We start from the raw sequence: 22,781 nt of genomic DNA, 5'->3' as shown, positions 1-22,781 counted from the left end.
TAATTCTTAAGTTAGTAGTACTAGGGTGGATAGGGCGTGTGCGTGCTATGTGTGGATGTAGGAGGAGCTGGCTGCTTTAATGATAATGTTTGAACACGCTTTTGGCCACAATCAGCTGTCTGCAGGTCGCTGCCTTGGATGTAGCGGCGCAGGATAATGTGGTGCGTCACATGGGACACATATGAGATGTCACTGTGTCACCCACAGATTACGTACCTGATGTGGAGGGATTCACCCACACCCCAGGGGGAGTGACTGCTTGATATGGAAAGTCAGTGTGGAAACTTGACACTCAGCCCCTCTCATTCAGACAGTGAGTGTGCTTCTTCAGCAGGATCCAATTGGGCAAATGGGGACAGTTATCAGGAACTCCAGTGTTATTGTATTATGGAGACCTTTAAGGAAATAGTGCCCTGGGCTGGAAAGAAGTCCAGTGTGCACTCAGTGTGTCTGCTGGTGGCCCTAATCAGAGATGTGAATTAGGCTGTTGCATGCAGCTATCGATGGTGCAGGGTGCAATCGTCTGCAAGTTGTGGCTTGATTTCTGAGGCTATTCTCAGATCGTACGTTCAACTGGTGGAAGTGGTGAAGACTGCTGGTCTCACTCGTGTGGTGCGAGCAAGACTCACAATTTGCAGCATTGTTCCCACAGTTGATTGGGATCCTTAGATTTGGAGCCGAGTGGGGGGGTCTCAGTCAAAGACTGTTGATTTTTTGCTGGTCTCGGCTGCAGGTTTATGGATTTGCGTGATGAGTTGGAGAATTATTTGATTTCTCTCAGTAGGTAAGGGTGCACTATACAAAGGAAGCAGCTACTCGGGTAGCTGATTACTTCAGAAGCGCGCATGAATGTTTTTGGACTAGGCAGTTGTTTGAGGGCCTCGGATTAATGCTTGCCAGTCAATACGCAGAGGTTGAAAACAGACTGCATGCAAAGTAAAGACACTTGGACTGTCAAAATTTTAACAGTGGATTCTAGAAGTATTTGCGACAGAGTTCCTGAATTTATTGCTGTCGGAGAAAGTTATCTCGCTAAAATTATTCTTGGAACTGAGAGCTGGCCGAAACCTGAAGTAGAAAGCTCCCAAATATTTGGCGAGACACTAAACACATACAAAAATGACAAATTATTAAATGTTTTAACCAATCACCCTATTCCACTGTGACAGTTTTAGAATAGTACAAGATAACTACACTTAGCAGCACAAAAATACCCAGATCTTGCAGCATTTGGTGGTAGGCAATTTTAATCCACACAGTATAGACTATGATCTCTACATATTTGTTGCAGGGGGTACAAATAGAAAGTCTTTTGAAGCAGTTTTGAACATGTTTTCTGAAAAATTTCTTGAGCAGCTAGATTGACGTCCTTTACACAATGGTATTATTTTAGACCTTGTAATTACAAGAAAGCTTGACCTTGTTGAAGGTATTAAATCCATGAAGAAGGCTAGGAAAATATTTTTGTTAGAAACAGCAGGTAAGCAGTTGTTAACATCCGACATAGTAAATGCACATAATTTAGTTCCAGTTTGATGGACATAAAGCGGTTATGAGCAAAGTTTAAACTGATTGTAAATTGTGCTCTCAAGAAGAAGTATATGTTGAGTAAGTGGATTAAGGACGGAAAAGTCCCAGTGTGTTTTAATTGCAAAATTCAGAAGATTCTGAGGAAGGGGAGACCATTGCACTGTCAGTTCAAAACAGAACATGCAAGTGATAACAGGCAAAATTTAGTAGAAATTTGTGCGTCTGTAAAAAGATTTATGTGCAAAGGATACAAAAACTTCTATCATAGTTATGAAAGATCGTGCAGAGAACACGAGAAAATCCTGGTCCTATGTAAAATCACTAAACAGGTTGAAGGCTTCTGTCTAGTTGCTCATTGACCAGTCCGATGTGACAATGGAAGACACAAATGGTAACCTAATGTTTCAAATTTCACGTTGTAAGACATCATTCACACAGCAGGATTGTGCAGACATACAGTCTTTTGACCATTGCATGAACTCACATGTGGAGCACATAGATGTAAGCATCCCTGGCGTAGAGAAGCAACTGAAAGAGTTGAAAACAAGTAAGTCACCAGGTCCTAATGGAATCCCAGTTAGGTTTTATGTAGAGTACTCTGTTGCATTGGCCTCTTACTTAGCTTGCGTTTATCAGGAACATCTTACCCAACTCAGAGTCTCAATTGACTGGTTAAAAGTGTAGGTGACTTTTTGTATAAGAAAAGTAAAAGACTTGATCATTACAGACCAATATCCTTTACATTGGTCTGCTGCAGAATTCTTGAGCACATTCTGAGACTGAATGTAACAAATTTGCTTGAGATAACAAAGCTTCTGACCACAAATCAGCATGGATTTAGAAAATGTTTCTCATGAGAAAATAAGCTTACCATTTTCTCACGATATCCTGCAAACCATGGGTGAAGGGTAACAGGCAGATCCCATATTCCTAGATTGTGGGAAAGTGTTTGACAAAGCACTCTGCTGCAGACTGTTGATGAAAGTCAGAGCATATGGGTTAGGTCCCCAGATTTGTGAGTGGCTTGAAGATGTCTTAAGTAATGGAAACCAGTACATTGTCTTCAATGGCAAGTGTTCATTAGAAATGCAAGTATAGTCAGAAGTTCCCCAGGGAAGTGTTATAAGTCCACTCTTATTCTCTATATATGTACATATATTATCTGACAGATAAGGTGAACAGCAATATGTGTCTGTTTGCTGGTGACACTGTTTTATGGGAAGGTGTCATCATTGAGTGACTGTAAAAGGATACAGTGTGACTTAGACAAAATTTCTACCTGATTTGTTGAATGGCAGTTTACTCTAAATGTAGAAAAATGTAAGTTAATGCAGATGAGTAGAAAAAAACATTCCTATAATGTTTGTGTACAGCATTAGTAGTGTGCTGCTTGACACAGTGATGCCAATTAAATATATTGGTGGGGTGGGATATTACATGCATCACTGTCCCACAGTTGCTTCAGCTATCACGACTCTACTGCCATCTCCATGACAAATGAAAACAGTGACAACAGTTGTTACATACTTTTTTAAATTAAAATTTTTGATTGTATGAATATACGGTGTGTTCTGTATCAGCTAGCATCTTCATTCCCTGCCAGTGACATCTGTCAGTCACAAAGTTATTTTAATTGATGTTCAGTGTTGGTGCAATAGCCAAATCCCCACCATGTAAGACTTAAGAAATGCACCTTAAAGTCATCAGACTACTCGGATTTAATCGTATCTAATGGCATGCCTTAAAATGCTGTTTATGATAAAGTTTGATGCAATCACCAACACTCTTAAATGCTGTCTGACAACCATTATAGATCATGCAATTCGATAGAGGAATGAGGAGAAAGATGAAGGAAGCAGTATTTTCCCTGTCTGTTAAATGTTTTCACACTCTTCACAAAACAACTCCCATGACAGTTCTTCCTACTGGCAGACTGCAATGCATAAAATGAGCTGAAGGGTCTGCACTTTATCTGCTCTAGGGGATGAATTGTAGAGAGCTTCATGAAGTCCCTGATGCTGTGTATCCTCAACACTTTCCGCCACATGCAGTCCAGCACTGCTATGAGTCATCAGAAATCGCCCTCTAATTACATTATCCAACCCTAAAAGATTGTGCCCAGTTGGATGTTATTAATTATGTTTGTTCCACTAAATGCAACACTGTTTGTATCCAGTTGCAAGAAAGAGCAGTGCAATAGGAAACCACCAAGGTGAGTTGTTCAGTAGACCAAACTGGCTAATTTCCAGTCAGTTGGGTGTTTTTGAAAGCCAAGGCAGCTTCCAGCATCATAAGCTGGATACAGCATACCACTGATTTATCCATCCTGAAATTTTTAGGCCAAATTAGAAGGTATCTCAGCCTTTTGTGGTGCATTAAATGCTGCCCTGCAATCCAGGGGACATAAGTTGGTGCCAAATACTGTGTTTCACATTGTGTGTTGGTAGTGTATGCTGTGCTCTACTATATTCAGAAAAGAGGATGAATTAATATGCGGTGCTGTGTCAGCACAGATAAAAGGAAACATTGTTTCTAGCCTGCTGTTGCTTTTAAATGCCATTGCATGGCACTAGTGTTTATGTTACAACATAATTCTTGTAGCGGAATGGCCAAGGCGAAAGGTATATGGTGTGGTTGGCAGAAGAGCCAACACCGTGTTACTAAAGGAGGCCGAAATGCACGCGTTTTAGCTCACGCAGGCTGGTGTGAGGTCTGGAACATGACAAGGGAATTAGAATTGAGAAAAACGGACGTAGCTGGTGGAATACTTAACTTTAATCCATTAATGATGAACGTCGCTCTTGACATTACATGGTTCACAATATCAATAATAACTGATAATGGCGCCTTGCTAGGTCATAGCAAATAACGTAGCTGAAGTCTATGCTAACTATCGTCTCGGCAAAGGAGAGCGTAGAAGTCAGTGAACCATTGCTAGCAAAGTCGGCTGTACAACTGGGGCGAGTGCTAGGAAGTCTCTCTAGACCTGCCGTGTGGCGGCGCTCGGTCTGCCATCACTGATAGTGGCGACACGCGGGTTCGATGTATACTAACGGACCGCGGCCGATTTAAAGGCTACCACCCAGCAAGTGTGGTGTCTGGCGGTGACACCACATTCCTCCCCCTCAAATCGGCGTACGGTTGTGGCATAAGGCTTCCGCCCGCCGTGGGGAGGACCCCATGTTGACGTATGCGACGAGGTGGGGAGCCTAACAACAGGCGAGGCTGTGCCACCCGCACCCTGCCATTCGGACCGTGGGGAGCTAGGAAACACCCGAAAACCTACTCCAGGGTGCACGCCACCATGCGGTGTATGCGCCCGGAGAGAGACAGGAGGGGCCGAAGGGTCGACCTCCATCGGGCTGCAGCACCCGAAGGGCGAAGACGACATATGGTCCGGAGCCGGCAAGAGTTCCACGTCGGAGGACAACTGGTCACGGGAAGCGATCGGTGGCGCGTGACCCAGGGAGGCACCCGGCGGTTGCAGTGATGCGTCCACTGTGGGCGTCGCCGGCGGGAGAACAGGCAGCGGCGGCAGTGGCGGCGGCGCATCGCCATGGGGCAAAATGGAAGGCAGTGTCGGTAACACTTGGCTGAGGCGAGCCAGTAGATGGGTCACCGGGGCACTGACCGGACGGCACCGTCGTTGAAAGCAGACGGCGAGCGGCAGATCCCGTGCGACGACAGAGGCACAGCTGGTTGAGATGCTGGCGCGTCTCACCAGAGGCCCCCAAAACCAGATAGATAGCGCGGTCGAGGCAGCGAAGAATGCGCCCTTAGAGCCAACGCCATGAACCTCGGCAGTGGCGATAGTAGACAATGTCACCTGGAGCCAAAGCAGGTGTCTGCCGTTGCACAGGAACCTGATGCGTTGGATGTAGCAAAGACATCAAGGTTCGATGAGGGCGACCGTGGAGGAATTCAGCCGACGAGCGACCATCTGAGGCTGAGAGCGATACGAGGACAAAAAGAGCAATAACGCGTCCTCCCAAGAATGTGATTCTTTTAACTTCAACATCTGTGACTTGAAAGTCCTGACCAATCGTTCAGCGGCACCATTTGACTGTGGCAAAAACAGCGCGGACATCAGATGTTCAATACCATTGGTCTTGAAGAATAACTGAAATTCTGCAGACATGAATTCTGGGGCCATTGTCGGAAACAATAATCTGTGGAAGACCCTCAATGCAAAAGATAGCGGATAACGCTTGGATGGTGGCAGATGACGTCGTGGAAGACATCCGGACAACAAAAGGAAAATTACTGAATGAATCTACCACAACCAACCATCGAGCATTCCAGAAGGGACCAGCAAAATCGATGTGTAAGCGTTGCCAAGGGGAAGTGGCTTTTGGCCATGCAAAGAATTTCTGCGGTGGTGCTGATTGTTGTTCGGCACACACCATGCTAGAAGAGCATATATTTGTAATCGTGGCATCGATTCCGAACCAAGTACAGTGCTGACGAGCAAGTTGTTTCGTTCTCACTATACCCCAATGTCTTTGGTCGAGAAGCTGTAAGACAGAGGACTGTAACGAATGTGGGACCACGACCCTGGGCTGATCATTATCAGAATGCAACAGCAAAACACCACGTCGTACAAAAAGTCTCTCCTTGTGAGCAAAAAATCGCCGAACCAACGGGTCCCTGATACGTGACTTTGACAAGGGCCATTGCGTAGCAACAAAACGCAGAATGGGAGCAAGGACAGGGTCGGCAGCTGTGGCCATAGCTACACAACGAAAATCAATCGGATACGATTCGACCACGTCCTCGGTTTCCGCATCAATGAACATGCAAGCAAGTTCGGAGGAATCGAATGCCCTATCCTCAGCAACAGGCAAGCAGGACAACGCATCGGCGTTTCTGTGCGTAGCAGTGGACCGGAACAAAATATCGTAGCGGTACTGCGAGAGGAAAATAGACCAACGAATGAATTTCTGCGCTGTACGTGGAGGTACAGGCTTGGTCGGATGAAAAAGCGATGTCAGAGATTTGTGGTTCGTGATTATGGTAAAGTGACGACCATACAAGAAATCATGAAACTTTGTAACACCAAATACAATAGCCAATGCTTCTTTCTCAATCTGTGAATAATTTCTTTGAGCAGACGAGAGCAATTTGGACACAAAGGCAATAGGGCGATCGTGCGATCCATCTTTGTGCGAAAGCACAGCACCGATCCCGAAATCCGATGCATCTACCATCAACAAATGGGCTTCTGGGGATTGAATGGCGTAAGGCAAGTATTAGAAAGCAACACCGATTTCAACTGGTGAAAGGCGCGTTCGCATTCCGTCGTCCAGATGAACGGAACACCTTTACGGCGTAAGCAATGAAGCGGAGCTGAAATGGAAGAGATATGCTGAACATAGCGGTTATAATATGTAATTTTCCTAGCACACTCTGCAGCTGCTTCAAATTCTGCGGCGAAGCCAAGTCTTGTCTGGCACGGAGGTGCGTTGGTCTGGGATGTATGCCTTGGGCATTGAGTACATGTCCCAAGTATGGTAAGTCCCGAGCAAAAAACACACATTTGTCCTTCCACAAGCGAAGACCATTTTGTCGCAAGACCTGAAATAATGTTCTGAGATTGGCCAAATGTTCTTTTTCTGTCTTTCCAGAAATATTTACCCGGGCACAGGTTGTCAAAAAGATCTTCCGGGCAGGGTAAAGGAAAAGTTGCAATCACTAGTTGTGGATTCACTGTTGCCTTGAAGTCCACACAAAGTCTCAACTTTCCGGAAGGTTTTGGCAAAATTACGAAGGGATGCGCAGAGAGAAGCCTGCACACGTTCAATTACACCTTGTGATTCCAAATCGTGTAATGTTTTTGCGACCTCATCACGCAATGCGTGGGGAACATTGCGCGCTCTGAAAAATTTCGGTTGCGCGTTTACTTTCAGTTCCAAATGTGCTTTATAGTTCTTAGCGCAACCGGGCCCGGTGCCAAAATGTCTGCGAATTCTTCACATAGACGAGAAACACTGTCTGAAGGCACAGTCTGGTTCACTGAGAGGACCTGATTTACTATAGACAAGTTAAACAAATGAAAGAAATTGAAACCAAACAAGTTCACTGCAGAAGAAGAACGAAGGACATAAAATGACACAAGTTTTGTTTGTCCCTTGTATGTTGCAAGAAGGCTGCACTGTCCTAACACAGGGATCTGTTGACCTGAATAACTACTTAACGTAACATTTGCAGCACGCAACGGAGGTGTGCCCAGCAGCTTGTAAGTGTCTTGATTGATCAGTGATACTGCAGCTCCGGTATCGAGCTGGAATGGTATCACTTTGCCGTTAATGTCCAAGTCTACAAAAAGTTTATTGTCCTGCTGATGACAAGAGCGACTGTCTTGTGCAACGTGAACTGACACTGGTACATATTCACTTGCGACTTGACGGGAGTTCCGGCGATGTCGACGCACACTATTTTTGGGACGAACACAGTCACTGTTTGAGAGAGTGGCACTGGGCGGAGTGGAATGAACTACATGAATTTCCATGGGCAAAGTTTCACTAGCCTGAGTATCCCTGGTTCGATTCCGATTCCGGCGCGAAGCAAAGGGCCTGGAACGGTTTTGAGCTTCTGATCTGAGCTTTTTCTGGCAAACACTCTGAACATGTCCTTTTTTATTACAATAAAAGCAAATAGCTTGGCGTGAAGGGCAATTCTCACGCGAATGTTTAGTAGCACCCCGCGGGCATGATTTGATCACTGCATTTGCTTGCCGGCGCGGTACACGTGGCTGAGAGCCTGGTGGCAGCGGCGTGTCTGGGCGCGAGGACTGTTTACTACTCCGTGCAACTCGCCTGGCGGGCTGGTTAACCTGACACACTGCTGGCGAAGTTTCAAATGATTCCTGAGCAAAGTCAAGTGTGTCCTGCTGATCCAGTATGTCCATCACTTGGTGAAGGGAGGGATTTACGAGTTTCAGAATTTGTTCCCTTATACGAACATCAGAAACGTTCTGTGCAATTGCATCACGTACCATAGTATCTGAATAAGGGAGTCCACATTGACACTCAAAAGCACAATCCCTAGTAAGGCCTTGCAAGGTTGCAACCCACTCCTGATTAGTCTGGCCTGCCATACGTTTTGTACGAAAGAAGGCATACCTTTTCGCAACTACATTGACTGATTCTTTGAAATATGCATCTAATGCAGACAAAATTTCTTCGTAGGACAGAGTCGAAATAATTTGACTATCACACGGTACGTACTCGCGCCTACTGAAGAAAGGAGAAAAGGCTGCCGCTCGTTACCTTGAATTCTGTAGGTGGCGAGATGGAATCCAAATTGGCATGACCATTCCGTCCAGCTTTCCAGTGCAGTATCAAAAGGTTGAAAAGTGGGTGCAACAGCGTGTTGTGGCTGCGTTAGCGGTGAAGCGGCTGCTGCTGCATCGTTTTGCATCGCACGTTGACCCTGGATGAGCTGTCCAAGGGCACCCAGTAAGGCCTGCGTCTGCTGATTCTGTAAGCGATAAAATTTGGACAGTATATCTGGAGATTGTGGCGAAGTCATTACACAAGTAAAAAAGGCAATATCGATAAGAACACTTTTACTCTCGTTGCCAATGTTGTGGTTGGCAGGAGAGCCAACACCGTGTTACTAAAGGAGGCCGAAATGCATGCGTTTTAGCTCACGCAGGCTGGCGTGAGGTCTGGAACATGACAAGGGAATTAGAATTGAGAAAAACGGACGTAGGTGGTGGAATAATTAACTTTAATCCATTAATGATGAACGTCGCTCTTGACATTACATGATTCACAATATCAATAATAACTGATAATGGCGCCTTGCTAGGTCGTAGCAAATAACGTATCTGAAGGCTATGCTAACTATCGTCTCGGCAAATGAGAGCATAGAAGTCAGTGAACCATCGCTAGCAAAGTCGGCTGTACAACTGGGGCGAGTGCTAGGAAGTCTCTCTAGACCTGCCGTGTGGCGGCGCTCTGTCTGCCATCACTGATAGTGGCGACACGTGGGTCCGACGTATACTAACGGACCGCGGCCGATTTAAAGGCTTCCATCTAGCAAGTGTGGTGTCTGGCGGTGACACCACAGTATATGTGACGGTAGGCTTTCCCGGCGTAAACTATTGACGAAGGTTTCTCGCGTCTCCAGCAGTGGTGGTGGTGATATGCAACATTTTGGGAAGTGTCATACTACCTATCTTCTGTCGAAATGATGAAGATGGGTAGTATGACACTTCCCAAACGTTGCGAGATATCAACGCTACCACCTGGTTGGAGACCCGAGAAACTTTCATCAATATGAAAGGTTTTTGAAAACTATCACACTTCATGAGGTAGAGGAATTTCTTTGGAATGTGTGAACTGGAAAATAAAAAATAACATGTTAAAACAGGTCTTCATCCAGAAGACTGATGCTGTGCTTAACACCAGAAGCAGTGACACAATAAATAAGTCTCTGCTAACACAGTAAAGACAGATTCTCTTTGAGATGGAACTGAATTTGTGTGGGAAAAAAGAGGAATTTTTCAGTAATCTGGATATTGCAGATATCAGATTGCAACTGCGAATCCTCCTGTAATATCCATTAGTACCGATCGTCACATTTCTGTAGAAGATCATTAGATTAGATTTAATGTATTTATCTATTATAAGTATTGCAATGTGCAGTGAAACTTATTTGTCAATCTTATTAACCTAATTGTATTACCATTACAACATAGCCCTTCAACCATGCTTGTCAAACTGAAGCAACTGCTTGAGATGACAGCTGATTTTGAAATATGGAATAAATATACAATGCTTTAAAATGAATCTTCTGTTTCCAAATGTTTTGAGTAGCAACAAGTTTTTACTTCACCAGAATTGCTTTTCTGATATTTGTATCTTTCTTTGCAACAAACGGTTCTATCATACGGATTAAAATTTCAAAATTGAGCTGTGATATTCTTGTGAAGTTATGAAAAACAGCCCAATGCTCTAAATTACACTTTCGCTGTATGTCATTCCTGTCATGTCTCCCACAATATTTTCACCCACTGCACCTTTGTCTTTGTCTGCTTTTATTGTTAAGTAGTATTATTGCATCATGACATTCATCCTCTTTGCCATACATAGCATAGCACAGTACACAGTACAAATATAAATGTGATATATTTGGCACCAGCTTGGTTCATAGCAGACAATGTGTATACACATACAGAAATGGTTGTTACTCTTGTATGCTATATCCATGAGTGGCTGGATATTGGTTTGCATGTAGGAGCTTCGGAAGGAATAGAGAAATAGAGAAACTGAGGAAACCACCAGGTGGGAGAGCTGCCTGTGGAAGCTCAAACTAACACTAGACAAGCGAATGTAGCAGACAGACTGCAGGCAAACAACAGATCAGGCCATGGACAAACAGTCTAGATAACAATGAGGCTTTAAGCTAAGTCTTCGCCGCAATGCCAATGACAAGGCGCAGAGCAATGGAGAGAAATCCAAGATGCGATTGAAGAGAGTAAGCTGGTGACAAGCAGTCTTATAACAGTCCTATAATACAGCGAAGATAGCTCCAACAATATCAAGCAGGAGCACTGAACCAGCCAGCTGTGTGCTGGGTGGCCACCTACATACCAGTTACATGAAACCCTATTGGCCACAGTATCCATGTGGCATGGGACAGGGCTGCACTGCACACAGCGCTGCATGGCTGTGATGCCCCTAATGGTCACATAAGTCCATCTCCTCTAGTGGGCATTCAACCTCTGTGGCACCCGATACCAGATCTCCCCCAAAAGCGTTGTGCACTGGATGATGCTGAGAGAAACTGAAAGGAGTTATGAATGAAAATGCGGTACTGACTGCTGCTGGTTGGGGGTAGGGAGAATGTTCGGCAGTGTCCATTGGGATACTGGAGGTGAGGACACCGGAGGGTTTTCCAGAACCTTGTGGACACAGAAGATAGTCACAGTGCACCTGCGGGTAGTTGCCTGTGGTACCAGCTCTGGGGCCTCTTTGTCATCAGTAGGTGGAAGGGGGATGAGGCGGTGGCAGGTATGATGCCCGTGTTCGAGGCCAGAACTAGTTGAGGTGATGGTGCTCAAGCTTGTTGTGTGTTTGGATAGACATAACTTGCCTTCCATGGGTTTCTAATACCATTGTCAGCATTCAAGACGCAATTTCCCTCTAGCAGTGGGCCCACACAGCTGTGCCCAGTGTGTAGCAGTGGGATGGTTGCGAGGGGATTACCAAAGAGGGCGTGTTAAAAGGTGAAGTAGGGTCCATGGTTGCCGCCATGGAGCAGCTTGGCAGGGCTACCACCGGCATAAGGTGTGTGACAACTGCTCAGAAACAGCATGAGGGCTGAGGTAGTGGCAGAGCAGTCGACATCTTTCTTCATTTCCTGCTTAAATGTCTGAACATGATGTTCTGCTTCACCATTGTTGGAGGGATGGAAAATATGTTACACCATTGGCCCCACAGAAGTGTTTGAAGAAGGCACAACGAATTGGGGCCCGTTATCAGAGACCAAAGTGTGAGGTAAGCCTTTGATGGCTAAAACCTGGGCCAAAGCAGTAAGGGTGGCATTGGTTGTAGTGGAGGCCATGCTTGCCACGGTTGGGTACATGGAGTTGGTATCCACAGTGAGCAAATACATCAGTCCCAGAAATTAGCATGCAAAATAGAGATTTCAATAGTCTAAAGCAGAATGATTTCATTTGAAAATTACTAACTACAGTGAATGTATGATGTACTGATGCCCTTGTGGGGTGGAATAGGAGTGGGATGTGCAGCTGCAACACCAACTGCAGATACCCCTGTTTGCCACAAAGTGTGCAGGACTGCGAGCGATCTGTACGGTCTGACTGGGAGTGAGTGCAGAAATACTGTGGGCACAAAGGGAGTGACACCCGTGATCTGGGATGCAGTGCGACCGGAGGCTACGATGGCGTAGAGACGTCAGACATGTCCCACATCCTGGAGGACCTTCTCACTACGGATCAATTGGAATGAAAGTAAATCTAATCTAATCTAAACAAGGACGAGTCATGAGCGTGCTCATCCTGATGGTTGTCCTATGCCTGCGGCGCATGAGTGGAGCGTATGGAAGTGCGTTGACCACCACTACTTGTGGCCTTGCCATAAGTCATTCCTTAGCTGCCTGTGTAATTTTAGACAATTGTGTGGTGCTCAAAGTGCCCTTTAACAACGGGTTATTGAGTGTCAGTACCATAGTGATATCTCTGGATCTGGTGCAATCTGAACGTTCACATCATGAATCAAGGTGTCCACCTATGAAGCCTTGCAACCTCGATTGCTGCAACTCAAATCACATTTGTGCCTGAGACCTTATAAGTCAGTGACCCAAGAATGGTACGATTGTCCCAGCTGTTTATAGTATTGATGGAGCCTGGAGGCAACCACATGGTATCCCCGGGTGTCATAATTAGTCAACAGAACACATAACTACTGAAAGTAGAGTGTGCTGGGGTCTGTCCAAGGGGCCAACATTCAGAACAGAAAGAACGTGTCTGGTGAAGCCCGAGACAAAAATAATAATCACTGCAGTGAATAATCTGTAAATTTAAATGCCGTGAAATGCCGTTTCAGATGAAGCAAGTATGTATCTCAGTCCTCCTTAGTGTCATTGAGAGGTGCAAACAATGGAGGACGTATGGGTGCATCAGTAGTGGAAGGCACTGAGGCCTGGTACTACTGAGGTTCATGTGCTCTGAGTTTGTCTGCCTGAATGTGAAGTGATTTTTGTAACAAGTGTAACCAGAGCTGCTGCTGCTTGTGTTCCTCCAGTTGCTCCAGCAGGCAATCTAGTTGAGTGTCCGTGCTTCTAAATAACTCCCTTTTTTCTCATTGCCAATGCTGTATTTGTGGGTGGCAGAATATCACCGAACATGTTGGGAGTTTCAAGAAATGCAGAAATGGAGGAAGCTGCCATGTGGGAGAGCCACCTGCAGAAGAATAACCCAAACTAACAGTAGGTGAGTGAAACACAGCAGACTGCAGATGAACAACAGACCAGGATGAGGACAAACACCCTAGACGACAATGAAGTACTAAACTAAGCCTTTGCCACAATGATGACAGCAAGGCCCAGAGCAGCGGAGAGACAAATCCAAGACGTGACCATATAGGGTAACCAGGCAAGAAGCAAGTGGTCCTAATGCAGCAAAGATACATCCAACAGTATCATACGTAAGCTCTGATTTGGTCAGTTGTGTGCTGGACGGCCACTTATGTACCGACTGCATAAAATGCTACTGGCCACAGCACTCATCTGATGTGAGACAGTGATTCACTCATTGCGCAAGCTCAGTGCTGCACAGCTGCGGTCATCTAAGTCCGTCTCCTGTAGTGGGCATTCAACCTCTGTGGCACCTGATACCAGAGTGTCTATGGAGACACAAACAGTGAACATAGTTCTAGGCATGTTGCAGATTCCTCAGAAACAGTATTGCCGGCACAAACATGCTTTTAATCTCAGTGTAAACATGGCTTTATCAGCTATATCACTGTCTCTACTTAAAGTATGGAGATGCATTAGGAGATTAGGAGATTTTACAGTAAATTCAGTTGGCCATTTCCAAACAAAATATAGACACATTGCTCAGACAGTGGTGGAGAACTTTGTGATAACAACTGCAGGGTGCATATGATCCGGGAAAAGCCCGGAAAACTGGGAAAACTGGGAAAAACCTGGAATTTTTTTAGAATTCCGGGAATTTTTCATTAGTTTAGTTTTCAGATAGATTTTCGTAATTTTGACTGGTAAGAACCAATATTCTAACAAAGGATATTACTGTAAGCCGGTAAAACACAGTGCTCATACAAGCGTCTGCCAACAACAAAATGTGTCAAAGGCTTTAGGAAGACTATGCAGTGCTTGCGCCATTCGTTGCGTGGAGTGAGTTGCACGCAAATGGTTTCATATTTGACTGTAACTTGTCGAAACCAGTATACACTTCTGTTTCGTCGTTTTATGGGTTCCTGAGTCATGTCTGAAATGAAAGTTTTGGCAGCTGCAAGTCGTACAAGTTGTGATGGAGTTAAAGCTTGTTGCATGGAATCGCTGCATAATAAAACATTAAGAAATGTGTTTTGATTAGTGACTGGATGAAGAAAAGGCGTCAGCTCGGTTGCTCAGCATCTTTGCTAAAATAATTCATGACAGTTCATCCAAGAAGTTCTTTTAATTGTCTTAGAATGTCAGCAGAACTGTTACTGTTTCTTCTAAATAGAGTTAATTATGCGATAAGGAATAAAGATATTGTAATGCATGAATCGCATTATGTATCACATTGCATGCATTACAATTGAGAATACTCGGCATGCTGTAAGATGCGGTTTTAGTTGGTGATGACGCTCTTTCATTAACACCAATAATTATCAACAGTAATGATTATTAACATTAACAGCAGTAATCATTCGAAGCAGGCCACATTAAGAAGAGAATGGTTTGCGAACTACTCTCTTGAAGATAGATCTGTACAGTGTCAATATTTCAAAATTGACCTGTGTGAATGGGGAGCACTGCAGCGATGTTTTAAATAGATAAATATCTAATGAAGAATGCAGATTCTTGAATTTGTATAGCCTTCCCTCCTGTCAACAATATTCCTTAACAAAGAGTTGGCCAACACGAACGATGAGATTTTAGTCTTGTAGACAAGAGCATTGCCACAGCTAGAATTACACTTGTTTGTATTTTTTTAAATTCAGTTATATATGTGTTCCTTACTCAATAAATTTTGCTGTGCAGCTCAGATACAGTCTAACCATCTATGTTAGAATCGCACATGACGGTCTCAGCGGGAGCAATATGTTGCTTATTTTTGTAATCAGCATCACTGAAATCCCACAAATACCTATGCAAAGCATAGAAGCATAGATATCTAAAAAGCGAACATTATTCTCTGCTCCCCACTTCATATATCAATTTATCTACACTCTACGAAAACACATAACCTCAAAACTCATGAAACTAGTGTCACCAAAGTTGGAACATGCTGAAAGTGTTTAGTATAACCAACGAGTTGTGCAAACACATGGTGCGCATGCACAGTGGCCGGCAACGCAGTTGCATGCAGCCTAGTGTTGTCGTGTGAACTAGGCTTTAGATTCCTTCGAGCAGTTGCGAGCGGGCTCATGCGCATGCGCAGTGTGTCATGTATGAGTAGTACCTTCTCCTGCTTCTGGCTACGGAAGTGTGGTTGTTAGCTGTATAAGCAGTAGCATCAACCAGCCAGATGCTACATGGAAAAATTTTACTGGCATGCCCAAGCTGCGAGATTCACTCAAGCGAGCAACAGGCCCAGATCTAGGGCGCAGAAGAGAAAAGGGCAAACTGGGGTGACTGCCCCGGGTGGCAATTTCAGGGTGGGGGGGCACTAAATTCAATTCTTGAGGAAAAATCTTGTTTCGCAAAGCGACTAGCATCCAGCGCACGTTGGTCTATCGATTATCCATATGACTTCCAGTTGGTTTTTGAACATTTGTGAACACATTTTGAGTTAATTTCTGAATGAATCATAAGCTGATTTTTGAATGCGTGCATAGTGTACGTGATGTGTATGCCAGGGGAATCCACGTCTCATCTAGAAGTAAAGTTCCCTGCAGACAAAAGGGGACGGGACCATACGAGCTGAGCAGAATAAAGCTGAACAGGTGAATGCCAATGTTTGTTTGAGTGGTTGACTGGGTTTGCAAATGATCAGCGTTGTTAAACTTAATAGTGAAAGCCATAGTTGAGGTCGACCAGAGTGGAAATAAACAACTAACAAGAATAATAACTAAGAAAGATTACTTGTTATCTTCTCGGTGTATCCAAGAAAATCAAATTTTGATAGAAAGTTTTTGGCCAGACCGCTACACTAGTAAGGGCCAGTTGTACAGTCCCCAGCGAGCAGACCTTAAGTTCTGTTCTCGGAGTAGCGTGGAAAATGTGTTGTGCGACACATAATAACGCCTAACCGGAGAATAAACGCGAGGTAACTAAACTGGTGATTGTAGCTGGGTTAGTGAAGTCAACCGGAGAATAAATTTTGACACAGGCAGAAATAGTTACAGAATTACTGATGACAAGATTATTTGTTAGAACGAGGAAGGAGAAGATGAGAAGCTGGAGCATATGAATGAAATGTGAAACTATTTCCTAACATAAAGCTTTTTGACTTGTAGTAGGCCTAATAGGCATTTGATAGTGGTTCTGCATGAATTATATTCTGTCGTGTTGTAAAAATGACCATTTGCTCCAAAACAGTCTTGTTTATTTCAGGTGTATTACAACCGCTGCAATATTAGACAGGCCTATTTTGTTTTATCTAGCAGACAGTGACAAAATACACGTAATCAGGTCCAGAAACAACATCAGTCTTGGATACTATTTGTATTAACAGATTGTTCAGTATTAGACAATGACATTTCGTTTTTTCGTGTGGCAAAAGATTTGACGAACTTCGATGTGGTAATAGATTATTTTGCAGAAAGGAAAGCACACCATGTAAAGCTGTAGCATTATAAGAGAGAAAAAAAAGCTAGGGCTTAAGGACTGGAGAAATGTGTACGGTGTCTTACTTGTCTCTTGTCTTTATTGGTTTTATGTATTCCATATTTAATTTTATGTCACAGAAAACAGCAAGTTATTAGCTAATAGGCAATAAAGAATGCAAATTTTCTGAAGCGTTCTTGTTCTCCTGGTTACAAATAATCCCATCTGGCATTAATTGCGAGGGGTTCCTTTTTTAAAAGGGTCAGAATGTCAAACCGGCTGACTGGGAGCAGGGTAGGCACCACAGGACATTTTAATTTACACTATCCTGAATATAGTATGACGGCATCCATTACAGAATTTACACGTTTGAATTTGACAGAGCGAAATTCAGTGACATGCGATAGAAGAGTGCTGTGTGAAGTGGCATGACACTGCACTTTGGCACACTAAAGACCATATAACGTCTTACTTTTCCCCGAGGACACATGTTTTATGTATCAGACTCTGCAGAAAGATATGCGCTACAAAACGAACATTTTTTGAAAAGTCGATTTTATTTTTAGTGTCCTACTTCAAACGCTGGAGGAAGGGGGGAGGAGGGGTGCCACTATCAAGTATGGCCCGGTTTGGAAATGTAGTAGATCCGTGACAGAGGACTCTTGAGTTGTAGTGGGGAGGAGGGTAGTCTCTACGTGACCCATGATTACGTTTAGTGATTTTGCTGTTTCCTCTTCATTTATTGCTCTCACGTCAAATGAAAACAAAAAGAATTTTTGTGGCCGGGAGCTATAAAGGGAATTAAAATACATTCCCATTATTATGGAAGGTTAAAATAAGTTATTAGTTTCAGATTTTATTTTGTTTCCACCTTTCTAACAGTCAAGAATTAGTCGTCTTGCAGAACAATGAAGTTATTTTTGCCTGTTTGCTAAAGAAATTGTTCTTTTATTACCCTTTTTCCACTGATGCAATCCATTTATTTGAAAAGAAGTGTTTAATTCTACACTACTGGCTGCTTTCAACTGTTCGCTGCATTTCAAGTGCACGTTTTCATCTTCTGGCATGTATGGCATTATGCCATAATAAAGAACCAAACACGAGATAATACAGTACTGGTATTCCAAGAAAATTTACATCCAAATGTGCACTTTAACCCGAATTATGCATTTTAGTATGGTTCAGAAATTCCGATGCTCTTGGAGTATCCTCTGATGTCTTGTTTCTTTTATGACGTAATGTAAGATCCCTTAATGTTTTACACGTACGATCATATGGGCTACCTGCATCATTGTAGCTGTGCAAGTGTGGTGACGCCTATTATCTGGCATTCTCTGGCAACTGATGAAACTTATTTCTAACAGGTCCCCTTCAAAACCAGTTTATAAGATGCTGCTACAGAAGTTTATAAAGCTGTGACCTGTTCCTATGACTTTCATGTAATGCAGCTGTACACTATGTCACTTTCAACAAAAATTTTATCAGTTTTGTACAGCAACAACTTCATTTAGTATCACGTTCCAGTCTAATTGAAAATTATGATTAGTCATTTCTGCAGGCTAGCCACAGAGTAGACAGTCATTAGTTAAGAGAGCTATTTTAATTGGTATGTCACTAAATTGTTGTGCACATTTTATGTACTTTTGCACGAATTGATGATGCTGTCGTAAATGAGCCCTATGACAAACATCAGTACCAATGAAAAGGGAATATTTAGCTTACGCCTGAGTCCTATGACTATCTGATATGTATTTGTTTATTCTTTCAGGTGTCACAGTTAACTTTTCTGCTACTGCAGGCAGTTCTACAGCAGGTCAATGTGTATTCGTGTCAAAGGTATGGATTGGTTGCTATGAAATCTTAAGTTTCGCTGAAACATATGGTGCAATTGCACAGTATCGTTCATCAAGAGGATGGAAGCCACATGTGTTTGAGGAATTGGTAATTTTCTAATTTTCAACAGATTGCAAATTTTGATCTGAAATTTTTTTGCTTAAGATGCTATAGGTTAGAGTACACAGTATGTAGGTACAATTGTGTACCTATTTGTAATAACAAAAATTGTTACATATGTCATATTGGTGTTTTTGATAATTCCAGCAACATAAAGGTCTTATCATGATAATTATGAACTACAAATAATAATGATGATACTAAATATTTAATGCACTTATCAAAATATATTTTATTTTTTTCCGCAAAGATTGATTTGATGCAGCTCTCCATGCTAATTTTTATAATTGTGTCACTGGCACCACATCATTGTTTCTTGAAGCCACCATGAGATTTTGTAATCATTTTCGTTTATCTTGTTGTAGTCTTCACAAGTTTGTGAATATGTTTTTGGACTATAGCATGTCATATTGTTCACATAAAATTCACATTTCATTAGAACTGCTTGCAAGGGGAAAATAATGGATTGGTAGTGGAGTGACCGTGTATAACAACTATCCTGTATGGGAATTCATATGTCATATATACAGTTAGGGGAATAAGCGCATTTAGTGTTGTCCACATTTGAGGTCTGCACTTTCCTTGCCATGGTGCCAGTTGTGCATTTGTTTATTTGTGGGTAAGGTTTTTTAGTGAATCTACTCTGAATTCTTACATTAGCAGTTCTTGGTTTTCCTTTCACTGTTCACAGTCTGTCCAAAAAGACATAGACTGCTTCTGTTTCTGGTGTATATGTGATGACAACACAGTAATGACAGTGGCAGCTTGAGGTAATGACTGTAAACACTGGAGATGCATTTAGCCAGTCAGTTGTGACCAGGCAGTGTTAAGTAGTGACTGTAGTGTGTCAATTTTATTGGGTCAGAAATTTCGTCTTTCCCTCTCCTTCCTGAAGAAGCAACCATCGGTTGCGAAAGCTAGTAATTCTGTGTGTGTGTTTTGTTCATTGTGCCTGTCTGCCGGCGCTTTCCCGCTTGGTAAGTCTTGGAATCTTTGTTTTTAATATATTTTTCCCATGTGGAAGTTTCTTTCTATTTTATTTACTTATACAGTACTGTAGTTTTCTGTATCACTTTTAACCTAGAAACATCTACTTGGAGCAATATACTACTCTGAATGTATCTTTAAGGCTCTGAAGGCTGTTACTATAATAGTAATTAAAACTAGTGCATGGAGTGGCAGTTAGTAATGACTTTTCGTAATTTCTGTATTTGGGAGCTGTAATAAGTTATATACAGTGTTGTTCCCTTACATATTCTGCAAATAATTTACATTAATGCACATTTTATCACAGAAATACAGTTTACTGGAGACACACCTCATCTGATCCCAGACATCAGTGACTGCCAAAACTCTCTTTGTTTTGTAGTTCAGAGATGTAAACAGTATTGCAAACTTAACATCAGTAAGTTCACCATAACATTACAGATCTTGCTAGTCAGCCGAATAAATTAATTTACTACAAATATAAAAAAATTCCTTTGTAGTTGTACGCAGTCATCATTAATAAAAAAATAACACACAGCACTGGTGAGCCAAAACATTATGACCACTGACCAACGTGAGGTGGCATTGCAGGCTCGTGATGCAGTAAGGAAATGTAAGTGGAAGAGAGCTGAATAGGCAGTCAATGTAGTGAAGATACAGGTCGCAAATGTGGAAATCCACTGATATAAGTGGTTTTAACAAGGGGCATGTTGTTATGGCCCTGCAGCTGGAAATGAGAATCTCTGAAATGGCAAAGCTCATCTCTTGTAGGCTTACTACTGTCGTGATCACCTATTGAAAGTGATTGAAAGATGGTGAAATAACGAGGAGGCCATATGATGTTGGACGACCACGTCTCATCCCAAAACATAGAGGTTAGAGGATGCCTCAATGCGTAATACAGCATAGGTAGCAAACTGTGGCAGATATGATAATAGAGAGCATTGCTGGTGCACGCAAAATTGTTTCAGAGCACACTGCTCAAAGACCATTGTTGAACATGGAGCTCCACATCACATGACCCCTACATATTCCTGTATTGAGCTAACAACATAATCAGTTATGATTTCAATGGATACATCATGACTTGAGTTTTCACCATAGATCAGTCGAAACGTGTTGCTTGTTGAATGAATCACATTTCTCGTTACACCAGTTCAATGGTTGGGTCCTTACATGCCATCATCCAGGTGAATGGGTGCACAAAACATGCATCACGCCACAGATGCAGGTCGGTTGAGGGCATAAGTATGTGAAGGGGTACATTTAGTTTGGCTTCCATGAAATCTGTGGTAGTAATCAAAGTCATCATGACAAAAGCGAACTATGTGAACAGTATTGCAGACCACCAGTATCTCTTCATGCTTGAAGTCTCCCCCTGTGGTGGTGACATCTTGCAGCAGGATAACTGTCCATGTTGCGAGGTCAGAATCATGCTACCATGGTTTGAAGGGCATTATACTGAATTCACATTAATGTCTTGGGCAGAAAATATGCCTGATATGTACCCACTGGAACACACATCAGGCGCCAGCTGTGTGCATGTTAACTACCTTCCTGTAATTTGCGGGAATTGTTTGACCTGTAGACACCCGGATCCACATACACTGATTAGCCAGAACATTATGACTACCTACTTAATAGCCAGTATGTTCATCTTTGGCACACATAATAGCGGCAACATATTGTGGCATGCGAGTAATAAGGCCTTGGTGGCCAGCTGGAGGGAGTTTGGATCACATCTGCACACACATGTCATTTAGTTCCCATAAATTCCAGGGAGGGGGCAATGAGTTCCAATGCCATGTTCAAACAAATCCCAGAAGTCTTCCATCGGGTTCAGATCTGGCAAGAAGGAGGGCCAACACATCAATTGAAACTCACCACTGTGGTCCTCAAACTACTCCATCACATTCCTGGCCTTGTGACATGGCACATTATCTTGTTGAAAAATACCACTGCTGCCAGGAAACATCGTTGTCATGAAGGGGTGTACACGGTCTGCAGCCACTGTCCACTGTATGATACTCCTTGGCTGTCATGGTGCCATGCACAAACTCCAGTGGATTCATTGACACCCACATGAATGTTCTCCGGAGCATAATGGAGCCATTACCAACTTTTCTCCTTCCTGTAGTACAGGTGTCAAGGAGCTGTTTCCCTGGAAGACGCACCTCCCCATTGCCATGATGAAGAAGGTACTGGGATTCATTAGACCATGCAACACTCTGCCACTGTGGGAATGTCAATTGCAGATGGTCTTGTGCCCATTCCACTCAAACTCAGATAGATCATGCACCTTCTCTATTCTACGCATGGACAGCATGCTCACTGATGTTACATGCACCTTGTCTGTGTTTGACTTGCAGTCATTCCTTGCCAGGTGACGGTCCTGTTGCCTGGATGGGTTAGTATCAATAGTAGGTCTGTGGTCATAATATTCTGGCTGATCAGCGTATTATTATCTACAGTAAAACCCCTTTTTATGTTTTTCAGCGGACTGACCCAGAAAAGTGTAAAATGCGGGAAAGTGTAGGAAACACAACGGGTGAAAATGAATTCATTCTCTTTATATTGTTAACAATGTAGGTAAAGACAGATTGATACTTACCATAAAGAACATATGTCAAGTTGCAGACAGGTGCAATTAAAAGACACTTACACACCTCATGTACACATGGCAACTCCAACATCTTGGGCCATGTATATTGTCGTGTATGCTTAGATGCGCTTGCTTGTGTGTGTGAATGTTGTGTGTCTCTCTTTTACTGGCAAGGGCTGTGGCCAAAAGCTTTATGTAAGTGATTTTAATTGTGCTTATCTGCAACTTGAGGTGTCGTATT

General features: G+C 43.1%; 1 protein-coding gene across 2 annotated transcripts in view; it reads left to right on the top strand.

Annotated features, from left to right (window-relative positions):
• LOC126334713 (uncharacterized) overlaps window positions 1-22,781 on the top strand; it is a 127,583-nt gene that overhangs the window by 51,484 nt on the left and 53,318 nt on the right. For both annotated transcript variants that reach the window (XM_049997224.1, XM_049997223.1), the window contains one exon: window positions 18,767-18,939. In XM_049997224.1, coding sequence (XP_049853181.1) covers window positions 18,767-18,939 — 173 coding nt within the window. The remainder of the gene's footprint in view (window positions 1-18,766; window positions 18,940-22,781) is intronic.

Source organism: Schistocerca gregaria, chromosome 2 (assembly GCF_023897955.1).
Source record: "Schistocerca gregaria isolate iqSchGreg1 chromosome 2, iqSchGreg1.2, whole genome shotgun sequence".
Taxonomy (NCBI): Eukaryota; Metazoa; Arthropoda; class Insecta; order Orthoptera; family Acrididae; genus Schistocerca; species Schistocerca gregaria.
The sequence above is the reverse complement of the archived record's forward strand: the minus strand, read 5'-3'. Positions and strand labels throughout refer to the sequence as shown.